Source organism: Pseudopodoces humilis, chromosome 1 (assembly GCF_049639895.1).
Source record: "Pseudopodoces humilis isolate 2021_Gansu_Grassland_sample_001 chromosome 1, ASM4963989v1, whole genome shotgun sequence".
Lineage (NCBI taxonomy): Eukaryota > Metazoa > Chordata > Aves > Passeriformes > Paridae > Pseudopodoces > Pseudopodoces humilis.
The window spans coordinates 106,888,769-106,906,152 of record NC_142200.1 but is presented as its reverse complement, the minus strand read 5'-3'; the positions used below and the strand labels follow the sequence as shown (position 1 = coordinate 106,906,152).

General features: G+C 47.5%; 1 protein-coding gene across 1 annotated transcript; it reads left to right on the top strand.

The window, feature by feature from the left end:
• The first annotated feature begins 137 nt into the window (after window positions 1-137).
• Window positions 138-7,243, top strand: TMEM42 (transmembrane protein 42). Its single transcript, XM_014248438.2, has 3 exons — window positions 138-245; window positions 4,850-4,996; window positions 5,808-7,243. The coding sequence occupies exons 1-3, from the start codon at window positions 138-140 to the stop codon at window positions 5,946-5,948; spliced, it is 396 nt and encodes a 131-aa protein (XP_014103913.1). The 3' UTR covers window positions 5,949-7,243.
• Window positions 7,244-17,384: the final 10,141 nt, after the last annotated feature.

Genomic DNA, 17,384 nt, shown 5'->3' with positions numbered 1-17,384 from the left:
ATAAAGCCTTTGTAGATAAGCGAACACGGCCCCCGTGCCCTCCCCTCGCTTCCCGCCCGCTCCCCGGGAAGTGCCCGCCCGCGCGCGGGGCGGCGCTGCCGCTGCGCGGGGCCCTCAGCGCCGGGCCGCGCCGGGCCATGCGGGCGGGGGCCGGGGCGGCGGTGGCCGCGGGGGTGCTGGGGGCGGCGGCGGGCGCCGCGGCGAAGCTGGCGCTAGGCCCGGGCGGGGAGGCGGCCGGCGGCCCGGTAAGGAAGGAGGCGGGCGGTGCCGGGCGCCCCGAGTCCCCATGCGGCCGCCCCAGGGCCTGCGCTGCTGATGGCGGCGGTAGAGGGGAAGGAGCGCGCTGTTTTTCCTGCGGCGCGCCCAGGGGCTGCCCTGGATTTGCAGGGAAAGGGGGGCGGTCTCGGGCAGCGGAGCCGTGACTCAGCCCTGGGGGAGCCCAGCCTTGCAGGGCTGACTAATGCGCGGTGCCGACGCAAACGGCGGGGAGAGCGCAGCGGGGCTGCCGGGTGTGAGGAGAACCAGCGAGGTGTGGGAATGCCCCGAACCAAGCCCAGCTCTGGGAGCCCGTTTGCAGTCTTTCTACGTCAGTGGTACTTTAAAGCAGGATGTTAGTGTGACTGAGCATCAAATGCTTGTTCTCAGGCCGCCGTTTTGCTGATAGCAGCGCCCTTCTCCCTTTTCTTTTATCTCTGCTCGGCCCTGACCAGAGCAGAGGGGAGGAGCCCTTGATTGCCACTGTGCTTCTCTTCGGGTGCTCGTTGGTGATGATCTTCATCTCGGTCGTGTTTCCCAAACCTCCGTGTGCATGAGGTTACGTGGGACTGCTGGCCCTTCACCTCAGAATAGTGTCCTTGCCTCCAGGACTGACCTCTGGCACAGCCACGGCAGAGGTGGAGATGGGCACGAGGTTGTGTGTGAGTGGGCAGAGGAGGAAAGCGGCTTACATGTATCCTAAAAGCACTGTGCGGAGATTCATTTAGGCATAGGTTGTTACTCACATGGCAAATGTACGTTTGGATTTGAAATCCAAAACAGAACCCACAAGGGAAACTAAGAACTGAAACAAACCCAGCCCTGCACCAGGGGAAAAAAAAAAACAAACCAAAAAACTAACCTGTGTAATTATTAGGGTTAAAAAGGCAAAAAGTCAATACCTGCCAATCCTGTTGATCCTTTCTGATATCTCAGGGTGGTAGAAAGGAGAATTAAAAATTAAAAAAAAAATCCTGATACTCTTCCCCAAAAATACCTAAACTGTGCTCTGTACTGACAGAATGGCAGAGCATGGAATTACTGAAAATGCTGATACCATCTTTTCTGAGTATTTTTCTGTATTGAAATTTATTAAAATATTGCCCATTTGTTTAGGGGAACTTTTTTTTTTAAGTGCCATGACAAAATTTCACGTCATTGGATGTAGACTGTTGCCAGAAGGTCAAGGTTGATGATCCTTCCCCTCTACTTACCCCTAATGAGGCCACTCATGGAGTTTTGGGTCCAGTTCTGAGCTCTCCAATGCAGAAAAGAGATGGAGCTACTGGAGAGTCCAGCAAAGGGTCATAAAGATGATGAAGAGAACAGAGCATCTCTATCATGAGGAGAGTCTGAAAGAGCTCAGACTGTTAATCCTGGAGAAGAGAAGGTTCAGGGGGATCTTTTCAATGTGTAGAAATTCCTGCAGGGAAGGTGCACAAAGGATGAAGCCAGGGTCATTCCAGAGGCAAAGGGCTCATGCTAAAATGAGCAGTTCCCTCTGAACATCCAGAAACATGTTTTCACTGTGAGGGTGACCAGGCACAGTCCCAGGTTGCCCAAGGATGTGGTAGTCTCCCTCCTTGGAGATAATCAAATAGTGTCTGGACACAGACCTGAGAAATCTGCTAGAGTAATGAGGTTGGACCAGATGAGCTCCAGAGGTCCTTTTCAGCCTCATCCATGCTGTGATTCTGTGACTGTTTCTTTTTCCTGGGCAGATTGGTTTCTTTGAGTTTTCAGATCCATTCCAGGTGACAGTTACTAAGTAAATTAATCAGCTTAGCTGTAAAACTAGCCAAGTTTTGTGTAAATGCCATAATCTTTCTAGTATCTTAAATTGCATGGGATTGTAGCTGCATATATGTTTCAGAGAGCTCCCCTTGAATCCCACACACATGTGGCAAAGGCATATCTGCAGAGCAGCTATGAGGGGACAGAAATTCAGTGGGTTTTGTGTTGGAGGAAGAGCTACAGAAATCCCAAAATACGTCTAATGGCAGCCATCACTTGTGCAGCGTGGAACACAGCAGCAAAAAGTGTATTGACACTTCTAAGAGCTGATGATGCAGGGTAGCAGGATACTCCACTGCACCACAGGGATGGATTTCCTGGCCAGAAGTTTGTGTTGTGGTGGCCCAGCCTGAGAGTGACCTGACCAGGAAGGGTCACTGCACTTGAACAAAAGCTCTTTGCTTTCTCCGCTCCCCTGCCAGTCTTCATCTAAAATTACTTCTGCCACTTCAGGAGTGATTCTGGATTATCTGAAATGTACACTGAAATTAATCTTTGCTTAGAAAAGCAATCAGAACAGTAATCCTTGACTCATTGGGGTGGCTCAGCTGAGCCCTTAGCAGGGGAGGAATTTATCTCCCTCCTTCCTTGTGGGGAGCACATGAGGATGTTCCTGTCTCTCTGTCTGTGTGGCATTGCGATGACCACTCTGCTGCCCTGGGCACAGAGGAACTTGACCTTTCTCTGATAAACCTTCCTTCGGGGCATGTGCCACCTGCTGCTGATTCCCCTGGCTCTGCATTAGGAGATCAGAAGCAGCCATGGGTTCCAGGTCACTTTCAGAGGTGGCATAGCTGTGATGATGGGAGGAGCCAGCTTTCCTTCACCACTGGTAGTCTCAGACTAGCTCAAGTCTGGCAAGGTCTCTGGAGGTCTCCAGTTCAACCTCTGCTTACACGTGACCTTCTCCAGTTAAGTTTTAAATACTTAGAAGGTTGGAAAGCCCATGACTTCTGTTCCAGTGCTTGTTCACATTTGCTTTTCCTCATAACAGTTTTGTTCCAAATTTTACTTGTTGCTCTTGTATCCAAATGGACCTTGGAGAAGAGCCTGGGCTTCATCCCTCTCCACCCTCCGGATAATGGTTGAAGGCAGTAACAAGGTTTCTTAAGGCCTTTTTTTTTACCTCAGCAGCATGGTCTCTTTCTGATACAGAAATACACTGAAGTTAGGTGAAACACGGAGAATTTTCCCCTCTCATCCCTACTCCCAAGTCTGCTTACTCACTGGAGGGGTGTGAATGTACATGACTCTCGGAGGAGAGTAAAATTGCTAGGTCATACAGGCAAAGGGTGAAACTGGGAGGCAAACCCCATCCTGTGGTGAGCCCTAACACAAGTTTTCTTCCTCAAAAGGAGTGGTTGTGGCTGGACGTGGTTGTCCCTCTTACCCATCCACACAGGGTTTACCAGGGTGTCAGTGGGAAAACAAAGTGATTCACAGATCAGAATCATTCTGAATCTTTACTGTTGCCCTGATCAGTTGCAGAAGTTTGAGACCTTTACCACAAGTGGGGCAAAATGAGGCCACACACCTGCACCATCCCTCAATGGAGTGAGATTAGCCTCAGAGAGCTTGTGCCAGCCATTGAGCAGGGATTTGCTTTACATTGTTTTCCTTTTAACTTTGTGCTTGCCATAACACTTGCTTCAGAAAACTGTGGGCTTGCCTGTGTATGCAATTAGTCATTTCTTCTGAGTGGGACAGGACACAGTTGGTGGATCCCATTGATTTGGGCAGCTGGCAGGAGGACACTGCAGCCATTCCCACAGGGCAGGTGTCACTTTTGAGCTGTACTTGTTGGTGGCCTCAAACCTGCATTTCTGTCTGCCTCAAGATGAATCCCACCATGGACTGACAGGCTATGAAGCTGTGATTGCTATGGGTTTAGACAAAGCTTTGCTTTCACTTGTCAGTGTTTGTAAGAGTTGTGATCTGCCTGCCTGTGATCTCCCTTGGTGTCTTCACATCAACTACGTGGTACCCAGGGGCTGGGAAGATGACCTCAGCTGCTTAAATTAAGAAAGTGTGGGAGGCACTGTAAATAGTCCAGGCTTTTTAGGTGCAACTGTGCCGTTTTTTCAGACTGAGGCAGTTACACATCTGGTCAGGCTGTCTAAGGAGGGAGATCTTTCCTGAGGCCCTTGAATTCAGGATTGGTTTTATTGCTACTAAATGCTAGAGCAGAGACCCCTCAGTAAATCTCACTACTCTCCAGGGAGTGTGCAAAACCAGGCATGAAGCCACTCAGCTCTTCCTTTCCTCCCAGAGATCCTGCTCTACCCTCACTGCAGTAGTAGGGCAGGCGAGGTCCTTGGAGCTCATAAGGATGAGTGCTTTGGGGCCACCCCAGTCTTGGCTCACATTCACAGCAGTTGGGTTCTGGAGTATGTACAGTGCCAGAATGTACATCTCTGGTGTTTGTCAGACTGAATTTGACCCTTTTCCATTCATCACGTGGTAAGTGAAGGGTATTTATTTGCGTTGTGTGTGGCACCACGTTGTGAGCTGGAGAGCTTTCTGCTGCTGGCATGGTAGCTGCTGCACATTATTCCAGCACTTCACAGCTTGTAGTGTGAGGCTGGGCATGCAGCAGGACATGGCAGGCTCACAGTGTGTCCAGAGCTCTTTCCTCGTTTCCATTTCCTTCTGTGATTTAATATATTCATCTTTGTGTAATACAAGCTGTAATTTAGTTTTAAAAGCCCACACCATTAGGTTTGGCTCCAAAGTGCCCATGAATTATTGATGTTGAGTGTGTGGAGGGTGAAAATACAGAGTTTGTCGTTTTGTTCTGCAGCTGCCAGTGTTGCTTCGCCTCAGCTGTGTTGGCCTGGTGTTTGTGTGCAATGCAGTGATGTGGACAGTCTTCACAAGAGCGTTACGACTCTCCTCCTCCTCAGCTGCTGCCTCTGTGACAACAACAGCCTCCAACTTCATCTCTTCAGTGAGTAGATCCTTTCCTCAGCCACTGAATCCTGAGGAGCAAGGCAAGGTGGGAATGCCCACACTGGTTGTAGCTCACCTCCCAGTGCAACCAGCATCGCTGGCCACAAAGGGAGAGTTACAGGCAGATGTGAAATGATTGTGTCAGGCCTCAGCTGCTCTGATTGTTGTTCATGGCACAGGTGGTGGAACTTTCCTGGGTGGCGCAGGAGGAAGGGTGCTGCTGCCCAGCCTGATGCCTTGCAGCAGCAACACAGGCTACTGAACTTTTCTAATTGCCAGTGGGAGTTGGAGCTGGGAGCTTTGCTTCATTTTGCTTTTCCGTTGCTGTGCCTCACTTGTGACAAGCCAGAGTCACCCTAGCTGGGTGTGAAGATGCATCACCTCTAGTGACAGCAAGAGTATTTGACCCACAGGTTTTTTCCAATTGCTTTTCACTCTCGGCAGCAGTCCACCTTGTTTCTGTGCTCCAGCTGGCAGACCGCTCCTGGTGGTGTCAAATAATCGACAATAATAATAAATGCCCAGTCAGTGGGAGATTTGGCTCCTGAGAAGTGCTGGGAAGGCAGCAAAGCACATGCACATCTGCCATATCCTGCTTTGGGACCACAATATGGCTGTGCTTCCAGGCTGGTGGAAGTCATTTCCAGCATCACCTTCAGCAGCCATTCCTGTTGGTTATCCCAGAAGGAGTTTCCTCAACCAGGTTTTTTCCAGGGCTGTCTCTCCCAGAAGTCCTCACAGCTCTGGCAGCACAAGAGGCCTTGGGGCAGCTCAGGCCAGCAAAACTTTGTGTCTCTCTTTTCCTTCAGGCTATCCTGGGAAAAGTGCTCTTCGGGGAGACGTGGACGCTTCTGTGGTGGGTCGGCCTCGCCATGACAGTCTGCGGGCTCATACTGCTGCACACGGCTGCACCCCAGCTGGTACAGGTCCCAGCAGAGAAGAAGGACTGATAGCTGCTGGAGGGGTCACAGTGCCATGCCACTCCTCTCCAGCCTATCTCATGACAGCATCCCCAGTCCCCACCGGCCTCCGAACATGTCAGCTACCGAGCTGCTAACCCCTGCTCACTGCTCATCTGCTGACTTGCAAAATCACATCTTTCCCGGTGGTGGTGTGGTGGCAGTGACAGCCTCAGAGGGAGCTGGTCAGCTCTGAGTCAGTATTGTGACCCCAGGGCCAGAGGCTTATCAGCCACTCCTCCTCTTCACACCCTGTGGCTGTAGAGCTTTCCCAGTTTGGGGAATGCTGAAAGTAAACATGGTGGCTGTGGAAGGTGCTTGTGCATCAGTATTTTTCCATGAAAGGACCTATCCCAAAGTAGAAAAGCAGTCAGAATTAGATGCTGAAGACAGCTGTTATTTCTGCTCTGCTGTTCCTGACTTGCTGTCTCTTCAAATGGACCTGTGCCCACTGCTACCTGTAAGGCTGTGGAGACTTTCATTAGTTCCTTCAGCTTCCTCTATCAGTCACTTAGACCTTTTAATTTGCCATTTGTATCTGACATCTGGAATTTTCACTTCCATTCCTGACATGTTACTCACTGTAAGGTTGCTTCTCTTTCCTTTAAACCCTTACCCAGAATTGGGTTTTGATCACCATTCCTGCCTTGTGTAGGTCAAAGTAATTTTGGGACAATTCAACAGGCAACCTGCTTTCACTTTGAGTCTCTGTGTTCAACATATCCCCTGTCCTCACTCAAGTTTACAATTGCTTTAATGTTTGGTAAAAGGGAGTTTCTCAAGCCATGTTTTTTCTACACCTCCAGATGATGCTTATTCCAGTTCTCTATGTTTCACCTAACTTACTCCCATTCATGTGATGTGATCAACCAAATCACTGGCATCCAGGTATCTGCTAAATTTTGCATCAGTGACTATTCAGTGTTCAGGTGTCAGTTTGGTGAATGTGTCAGAAATCATCATTTTAAAAGTATCGGCTTCATTCCCCTGCCCACTTTTTTTTTTTTCCCCTTGGAAATTTTTCATTTGGAATCCTAATTAAGAAATACAATGATGCCTGTAAATGTATGCATCATGCTGGTGATATCACTTATTTGCTCTGGGCTTGCCAGGTTGTCTCTGTCATCTTGTAACGACAGAAGGTGAGTCACTGTTCTGGCATGTGCAGAAAACCTAAGGACACATTTCTGTGAGCGTCTGTAACAGAACCTGTCAGGTCTATCATGACTGGCAGATCTGCGCCGGGTCAAGTGTAAAATAGATTTGTGGATGGAAATGCCACTAAAGTTGGTTTGTGCCTTTTTCTTATTTGAATCAGAAGAGGCCAGGAGCCATTTTCTCCATTCCCTGCCGTTCTACCTCACCACATCTGGCAGCCATGTCCCAAGAGGGGTAGTCTTTGCCTCTCCCCTCAAGTACTCTCAAGTCTTCCCATCAAAGAGGGGAGCTGGACATGTGGTGGGGGAGAGGGCAGAGTGCTCTGTGTGCCTTCCCTACCTGCCACCGTGGGTCTTTGCACCCGGGGAGCTCTCTGGATGGCAGCAGTGGGAGGGTGGGATGCATCCAATTGCCTGGGAAGCTGGGACCTGACACAGGGACCCAGCATCCCTCATAGGTCTGCAGACATAACAGCCAGGAACCATGTATTTCTAAGTACATCAGGTCTCCTTAGATCTTCATACATGATGCAAGATTATTGAAACCTGATTTATTTTCCCTTGTTATTAATCCTCAGACAGCTGTAAGCCATGTCTGCTTTCATGGAAACAGCAGTAGCAGGACCAGGCTCTCTGGTTAATTTGGCTGTTGCACCATTTCCTAATAAACCATTTGGAAAGCTTTTTAACCTGGACTATCTCAAAACTGGTATTTTTTTATTACGGTCATTGTTGGAGTTCAAGGTTTAGGAGGTGTTTGTTCAGGAGTGGAAGGTGTCCAGAAGGTGTGAGCAGCACTTTACTTGGTGATGCTCACTTTAAGGTGGATAAACCAAGATAAACCAGGGCTGTAAATTCTCTCATAAATACTTGAAGGTGGGAACGGAAGTAAGTTTTCCTCCAGTTCCCATGGGAAGAAAACATTACTAAGTAGGGTTTATTTAATGGCAGAATCCCACCCCTCTTGTGTACACAGTTTGGCCATGTCTGCCAGTAGGGACAGGGCTACAAGAAAAACTGCAATCACTGTGTGGCAAAGCAGTGCACTTCTGGTAAACCATTCATGTGGGATCATCCAAAATGTGGCTGAAGGTAATAAAAAAAGGGGGATTTCCAAAATAAAACTCTGTCCAAAGCTCAGTGGCTGAATTTTTTTATTTACAGATATTTTAGACCACACACACAAAAAAAATCAATGTGAGACTAGTTTGAAGAGGGGTTCAGATGTGGTGGACCTTTTAAGGTGGCTGAAGACTACGGCCAACTCCAGGACCTTGGTTTACTGGGGTGGAAGGTGGGTTATTTTTATGTGGGAACTACAGCAGTGTACTTGCGTGGAGTTTTTGCTCAGTTGAGGCGAGGTATTGCTAGAGACAAGTCTTGAGCACATGTTCCACTCAAATTCAGGCAAAATACTCTTCTGGGTGCACATCTCACAGGAACACAATGCTGTATCTACAGCACTGATGGATAGGGGCAGAGCCATGGATGTTGTCTGACTGGGCTTATGCAAAGCATTGGATACTGTCCTGCACGATGTCTTTGTCTCTAAATTGGAGACCTGGATTTGATCCCAGGCACCCCTGCAACTTGGGCACAGACATGATTTACAGCAGCCTTGTGGAGAAGGACTTATGGGTGGTGGCTGACCAGAAACTCAACATGAGCCAGCAGTGTGGACTGGCAGCCCAGAAAGCCAAACAAATCCTGGGCTGCATCTAAAGGAACATGGCCAGCAGGTGCAGGGAGGTGATTCTGTGTCTGTGCTCTGCTCTCATGAGACCCCTGGTGCCCCTGACACAGAAAGAACATGTAACTGTTGGAGCAAGTCTAGGAGGCCATGAAATTGATAAGAGGACTGGAGCACCTGCCCTATGAAGGCAGACTGGGGAAGTTGGGGGTGTTCAGCCTGGAGAAGAGAAGGTTGCATGGAGACCTCCTAGCAACCTTCCAGTATCTGAAGGGGGCCTACAGGGAAGCCAGAGAGGGACTCTTCATCAGGAATTGCAGTGATAGGATGAGGAATAATGGGTACAAACTGTAAGAAGGTAAATTTAGGACAGGTGGAAAGAAATCTTCACTGGAGCACGTTTCCCAGAGGAGCTGTGGGTGCTCCATCCCAGGCACTATTCAAGGCCAGGCTGGATGGAGCTCTGGGCAGCCTGGTCTAGTGGAAGGTATCCCTGCTCCTGGCAAGGTGTTTGGAAATAGATGATCTTTAAGGTCCCTTTCAATACAAACCATTCCGTGATTCTCTCACCTCCCAAGTGCAATGTGTAATTACTAAGTGCTAATTACTCAGTGTAATGAGTCTTTCCTGCACCTGCCTCTCATTCTCAAACACAACACTTGGTTTTTCAGTATCTTGTTCGTCATCAGGCACAGCCATACCATGTCATACTTTTAAAGAGTAGAAGAAGTAGGTGCATGGTTAACAGGAAGGCTCACAGTAACACTCAGGAAGATTCAAATAAGAGTACTTGAATTAATGGTGGGAAGCATTAGAAAAATCTGTTGTATAAACAAGGTCCAGGAGTATTGTATTCTAAGGTAAACAATGTGTCGTATATCTTTACAAGGAACAAAGCCAAATGAAATAATAGTTTCAGTTGAACCTTAAATCTCAATTTGACTGATTAGATAAGGAAATACACATAAAAACTTTTAAATGTCCCTGTTGTCATTGACAAGGAGTCACTGAAAGTTTGTACAGCATCTCAGTCACAACATATATTGAAATCACTTGAAGGATAGTATGCTTGCCCAGGTGATAATTATGTGAAGTAGATGCAATAAATAAGTTTGGTAGATTGTTCTGCTGAGTTTGGTGTATTCAGAGTTTTCAAGGAATTTGACTCAGTGCCCTCTGTTGATCCTTCAGAAACCTTAAACGATCACATTGCAAGAGTGTCCCACACAACCACATAATTACACGATCTTGCAATCAGTGGGGTGTTTTCAAAGAAGAAGGTTCTGTGACACAACATGCCAGAAGAGTGGCTCTGACCTTGTCTGGCACAGAAAAAAAACATGAAATTAGGAATAAATGGGTACTAAACCTGACATGTTTGGGTGGTCTTCTGCAGAAGAATAGCAGCAAACCTTCATTTTGGGGATCTGAGAGGTGCAGAGGGAAGTCGCACAATACGGGCACTTATCCACAGCAAGTGGTGTGACACCTGCAGCTCATTTGGTCTTGGAGAAAAATCTGGGGTGAGCTCAGGTCAGTGGTAAAAGCCTTCCCAGGATAACCAGGGCTCTGACCCTAAAAATCAAGTGTGTGGAGTGTTGTACCGCATGACTTTTAATGGAAATTATTGAGGAAGACAACATTCGTAAAAATGTTGTCCTTTCTGTGGATGGAACAAAGGACTTTAGACTGTAAAACAACACCTTCTAGTTTTAGGCAGATGGTTGTTGGGCTGAGTGTTGCAGTGCCCTTTCCAAGGCAAGTCTCTTTCTAGATACTTTAACACCAAAAAAACAAAGATCAGCAACTTGCTTGTAAAATCTGTAATGGGGTCCTGGCATGGGCAGGGAGGAGGGGGAAGCCCTGTGAGTTGGGCAGGGACAGCCAGTCCCAGTGGTGCTCTCAGAGTCCTGACATTGTCAGTGTTTCTACCTGGAGTGTTTTTTCTAAGGCTGGACCCCCAGATTCAAGAGGTCTGTAGGAAACTGGTCTGGTTCAAAGATTCCAAGATGGCAGGGGCCTAGGAGGAGAGGCTGAGGCATGTGGGCTGATTGGTGAAAAGGAAAGCTCAGGCTGATGCAATTAGCTTTGGAAAGGAGTTAGAGAGGCAACATAGAAACGACCAGTACTAACTAAACAAGGCAACAGGCACAGGTTCTGTCTTAGGACTTTCAAGCTGGCCATCAAGGGAAAAAACGTCACTAGGAGGTTAGCTGCCTACACAGGCAGCAGAGGAAGTTTTCAAGACTCAGCTAGACAAAACCTTAAGTGACTCAATCTAGTGTTGGTGGCCATCCCGTCTGGGCAGATGGATGGATTTCCTGTGACCTAGGGGCCAATTTCATGATCACCGCCATCTAAAACTGGAAACTGGTTTGACCTTCTGCCTCCATGTTTAGTAGTTCCCTTTAAATCCTGCTGTGCCACAGAAAGGAGGTTCCTCCTTGAGGCACCATGCAAACCTAGGCTGCCAGAGGCTTGTATTCTAACCAAAGAAACCATAACGGACACTTGCATTCATAGCCTGAAAACAAATTTGTCAAAGGAGAAAGACTCCACAGTAGTGAAGTGCTTTGTGAACTTGAGCCTTTGCTGGTTGAGGAGATAGCCAGGTGGGTACAGTGTTACCGATGGCTCCCAGACAAGCTGCAGCACCCCAGCATGGGCTGCCCAGAGGGATGACCAGGAAGCCTGGACCTTGTGTTACTCTGTCCCGTGGCTGTGTGCAGCACCACAGTGACCCATGGCCAGTAGCAGCACTTGGCATACACAGGAGATTGCTTGCCCTGGGAGCAGCCAACCAGCCAGCCATGCTATTCACTCTCCAACTAAGTTTTTTGGTTTCTGGCCAAAAATTTCAATAACATTATTAGTTGTTTCAATTTTCCCTTGAGGTTTAAGGAAGGGTGTCTGTGAGTGGCTGTATTAATTGCCAAGATTTCCTAAGCAGCTCCCTTCATGCCCCTGAAGTCCTGAGGGATTGCTGGTGCTAGGTTAAAGCCTGGGGAACTCCTGGGTGGGGCCTCCCACTCCCGTTTTGCTGGGGGGAGATGATGCACACCCTGCTTAGCCCTGCACAGGTTTTGCACGACACAGAGGCCCCACTGCACCCGAGGGGATGAATCCATGACAATGGAAGTAAGCAAGAGGGAAGGGCTGCAAAGAGTGGTAGTAGGTGGGGCACTGTAGACGGTGCTACCACTTTTTGTACATTTTGAACCTGTTGCTCAGTCTCACTTGGCTCAGAGGTCACTATGAACCTGTGAAGAGTCGGGGCTGGGGCTCGGCCGTGTGAGCAGCTCGGGTCCTCCCCTGGCACAAGCAGAGCATCTCTTGGTTTTGCTGTGAGAGGTGAGAGTTGGACAGCTCTTCTTGGCACTGTGACCAGAAGTGTGCAATGTCTGAACAGCAGCCAGGGCTTCTGTTTTGGGACCCTAATTGCTTTCAGTAAATTAAGTCAACACTTAGGGAGAAATGAGTAGTGCCCCAGGGAAGGATGAGGCCTTACAAACACATTTTCCGCTGCCAGCTGTCTGTTTCCTCATCCAGATAGGAGGTAATTTAAGTGACTTGTTGCCTTCAGGACTCCAGAGTTAGGCAATCACAAGCATGATTCTGCCAGGAATGAGTGTTGCATGAAAATGCTTCCTAGAAAACCCTGGTGGTCATGGAGTGGAGCATCATGAGCTGCTGTGAAGGGACAATAGCCTGGGTGCTGTGACAAGGAGCAGGTGGGAGTACACCGGCTTGGTTGCTTTTCAGGGCAAATAGCCAGAGATCCCTGGGTTCAGTCAGTCCCACCATACCTGGAGACTGCCACTTGATGGATGCATTCAGGGGTGGGACACCCCTTTTGCACCTGCTGTGGTTCTGCTCTGCTCTGGTGCAGCACGTGAGCCAGACCCCCAGCACTGGGTGGGACCATCTCCTCCCTGCAAACCTTAGTCTAGGAAGTTTCTCCCTTCCTACCACATGGCAATTTCAGTTGCAGTGCTGGCTGGCGGGAATGTGGCGTGGCTCAATGTGACCTGCAGTCTGTGGACCGTGTACATCTCGATGTATATAGACACACACCCACACAGACAGGTGGGAGAAGCTGTTACACCTCCCCTGAAGAAAGAAATGTTACTCGAAGACACTGGCATCCAAGTTTCTGTTTTCTCACTTAGACATTTGCAACCAAACACATATCCTGTAGGTGGGTTTCCTTGTTCGCTGGAGCTGTTTTTAATACATGGATAAACTATTTTATCCCTGATTCAATATTTGTGCTGTTGATTTCCTTGCCCTTACCATTTATTTTTTGCAGCCCTCTTTTGCTTTATTTTTCCTCTTACCTTTTCATACTGTTTGCTTTAGGTGTAGGCTGTGGGTATGTGTTCACACTGCAATCAGTCAGTGTGGTCATACATGCAAGCAAATTCATGGGTCAGTGGCAGTAGGGTGGATACAGCCCTGGAATAACTACACCCACCTTGTTGGACCCTTTCCAAACACACACTTTAGGTTATGGGATGGCATGGTGAGGGGAGTCCTTCTTCCCATTTCAGGTGTGTGGATGGGATGAAGGTGTGAGGAGGGAGTTAGCAGGCTAGGGCCATTCAGACAGCAAAAGAGAAAGTGATGCTTTGTAATAGGGGCCAAGAAGGCCCTGAATTGCCTGGAGAAAGTAAGCTGGAATAATGGAGATAGTAAGCTGGAATAATGGAGATAGTAAGCTGGAATAATGGAGAAAGTAAGCTGTTAATTGTCTCCTCTGCCACGAGGATGGGGACCACAAGGGAAGCCAGCAAGCGTCAAAGCCAGAGGAGCTTCCTCTTCTTGCAGTGTGTCATTTGTCTGAGGAACTCCTGCCTACAGGAAGCAGCAGAGGCTAGCTGGTTCATCAAGTTCAAAAAGTGGGCAAATATTTTTAGAAAAGGTGACATGATGGAGATCTCTCTTTGTAATATATTGCACAAAATTCTGAAGTATTTTGCCAAGAAGCAGAAGTACCTCATGCTGAGTTATTCTAGACTAATACATAATATCTCGACACTAGAGCATGCATATTTCAGGCATTTTCCAGTGCAACAGTTGTACTGGAACTGAGGGTCAAGTCATAGTACTGAAATTCCAGGTTCAACCTTCACATGTTGTTGCTTCATATATCTAGACTGATATTGCAAGTTTGCCTTTTGCACCTTAGCCAAGAAAGGGATCTTAAAAAATATTTTAGCATCATAGCATTTTGGCTTGCTTTAAAGCAGCTTTCCCTTTTGTCAATGGCCTAAACCCTCAGTTTTTGGGCCCACAGAACTTCTCTTTCAGAGCAAGGAGAGTGTTTTGCCTGAGTAGCCATAAGTCTATATTTGATGTATGTGGAGGTATAGTCTCTGCCTTCTTCAGGAGCAGAGCCCTTGGGTGGTGCTGGTTTGGGCAGAGGGGTTTACAGTTTTCCTTCCTTCTGCAGGTAAATGCCTAAAACTAGTTGTGGAGGCAGGTGATCCTACCAAGGTTTTCCCCTGGAGGAAGATGCCCTGAAAGAGTTGTGATAAGGCTTAATCTCAAACTCTGCCTGGGAGAGATTCCTCCAGGATAAAGCCATCCTCTCCTGTCATGGTGAGCTATCCCACCATGCTTTGGTGACTATGCTGGTCCTTTGTAATCCATTGGTTTTCCCCCCTGGTACTACCCTTGCCTTCCCCCATAAAAACCCCAGCTTCTGCCCAGTTCAGGAGGGAGCACTCACTGGGACCCTTCACAGACCTGCTGGACAATAAAGGCTACCTCTGTGGAATCGCCACACAACTCTCCCGTCGCTCTGAGTTGGCCTGGGAAAAACCTAGGAAGCTAAGCCAAAAACACTGAGTTGGAAATCATTGAGCTGATCACTTGTAGCCACAGTCTGCACCTTTTCTTGGTTACCCAGTGGCCAGGGACTGCCAAAGACTTCCCTAAGGCTGTCTCTTGCTGGACCCCTCTCTCTGGGAAGGTCGTGGCATCCCAGGTCAAACCAACAGACCCTGGCCTGGCCGCCACAGCCAGCCACCTTTATCCCTAACTTAGGTCAAAAAATCCTCTTTCAGTGCTCGGTTGGAATGAAGGAGTTGGGCTTCCATGACCCTTGTGGGTCCCTTACAACTCAGAATATTCTATGATTTCACAATTCTGTGAAACAGTGGAATTTCCATAATAATTATACAGGCATCAATCACTTCTCTGGTATTTGCCTGTGAGAAACTCACTGCCAGGTATCTGGGGCCAGATGACTTGGAATCAGTTAAGATCTGGGCTTGGCCATCTTGCATCAATCTGTGACGTCCAAATGCCTACCACAAGTTGGCTCATGTTGGATTAGAAGTGAATCTGCCTGCATCCATTGATACACGGGATGCCCTGTGGGCATAGACCACTGTCATGGTCCACAGTCAAAGTATGTGAGGGAGAAGTGATCAAATCAATGCTCCTTTCAGAGTAACAGCAGCACTGGAACATCAGGATCATTGTGTGGATGTGATGTGTCTCAATACTAGGACATTCCTAAACACTGAGGTACAACTTAATGAAATTGTGAGAGCAGGACCAACGTAGCACCTCAAACCCAGCTCAAAAGAGATGGACCAGATAGATCCTCTGCTGTTCTCCATCTGTGCTTTTTTTGTCTTTGACACCACCAAGATTTCTTACTACTTATCATTCCTTAGGCCGTGATTCAGGCAGGACTCAACACCTACTAGGAGGTGAACATGGGAGCAGTCCTGCTGTGGTCAGTGGAGAACATCTTCTCCCTGTGGTGCCCCTCAGGACCCAGACAAGGGCTGTGTCCGTGTGTACCATGCCGGATGCACTGCTCACCCTCTGACACCTCAGAGCAACCCCGTGGGAAGGCTGAGAGGATGAGTTCACCTTTCCAGATCACCGAAAAAGAAACCTGTGCTGCTTTTGATCTGTTATTTATTTTGAGTGTTACTCTGACTAGACATAGAAGAAAACAAAAAAACCCGACAAAACAAAAGCAACTTGGAGCCTCAGGTGTTTATACAAAATGTAGCTCAGTAAATTGCTGTTATAAAAGGCGGCTTCTCATGGGGTTGCAAATGAATGAAAATGTAAAGCTAAGGATTTGTCTTTCCTACTTGGCATCGATACCTGTGGTCATGCTCTGGAAGTTTGACTTGTTTTGTCATTTTTGATACACAAAATAAACAAAAACCTGAGACAAAGGGCAAGCTTGTAAATAGAGGAGCAGCCACTGGGGAATTTTATTATATTTGTTTGCATTTTATTACCTTCTTGTGCCAGCTAATAAGGTGACCTTGCTACAGACAGATGCAGATAAGGTTAACTGCCTCTGTTGTCCTATTTTGCAAACTGGGAAGTAAGTTGCTGAAATTATTGGGAATAAGGAAATTGCCTGCAGAAAAAAGAAAAAATCCCCTGCTGCTGTTAATTAAAAGAGTATAGTTTCATGAAATAGATTGAAGTGATTAACTGTTATAACTGTTTGGGGTAAAAAAATGAAATTAAAATGGGCTGGTATTTTTTATTGCTTCAACAAGAAGGAAAAGGCCATGGGGCTGAACCATAGCCAGCCACTCTACCTGGCAAAGACAGGAAGTTTGCCTGTAAAAAGACAGAGATCACCTGCTGACAACATGAAAAAATTTGAAACCACGTCTTTAAAAAACATTCCTGTAGTTCAAGCTGAAATTCCTCTTCTCGGACCTCGCCAACAACTCTTGGAGAGTAATAGAATTCAATGGCCTTTCCTGGCAGGGCAAGCTCATACGAGCCAGGTGTGTTGGGAGTCAACATGTGCCAAGTTTAGCTTTGTTGAATTGAGATACTACCAGTGTGTAGAGAAAGATAATAGGAATGAGCTAGATCAGCAGCTGCACCAAGCAAAGGAGAACTGAAACCCTGCCCCAATGGCCAAACCCCCACCCCCACAAAAGGCCAGCCACATTCCAAGATGGAGTAGGTTCATGGCAGGGAAGAACCCACACCCATATAATTTTTACAATCTTTCCTCAGACTCTGAGGCTTAAAGTGAGGGTCAGGACATGAGCACTGTTGAAATCAAGGTTTTGCAAAACTCCACAGGACTGGAAGCATGACTGTCCCTGGTGAATACATGCTCTGCTTCCCTTGCTCACCCGCCAGCACACATCTAGAACATTTTTTTTCAGAAGCAAAGTGTGACCAACATAAATCTCTTCCTGTTTGCAAAAATCTGTAATTTTGCTGTAGGACTATCATGTCAACACACTTTAAGGTGCCTCCAACCAAGCATAGAATGATGTACAAAACAGGTTGAGACTGGATTAAGAAGGTACTGTCAGTGACTTCAGCTGATGTGGATTACTTTTGCTGCAGTTAAGTGAAAATCAGTAAGATACATCATAAATGTTCAGATTACATGGGTTACTGCTTGTGTTGTTGTGCTGACATTCCGTGTATACTTTATTTCATCCCATATTGGTTCTAAACAAAAACGTCTTTCACCCTCTAGGAGGAAGGAAACACGGAATAAAAGCAACACAGAAAGGTTAATCAGGGCTGCAGTGTTTTTGTCAGTAGTTGAATATGCAGTTGCCA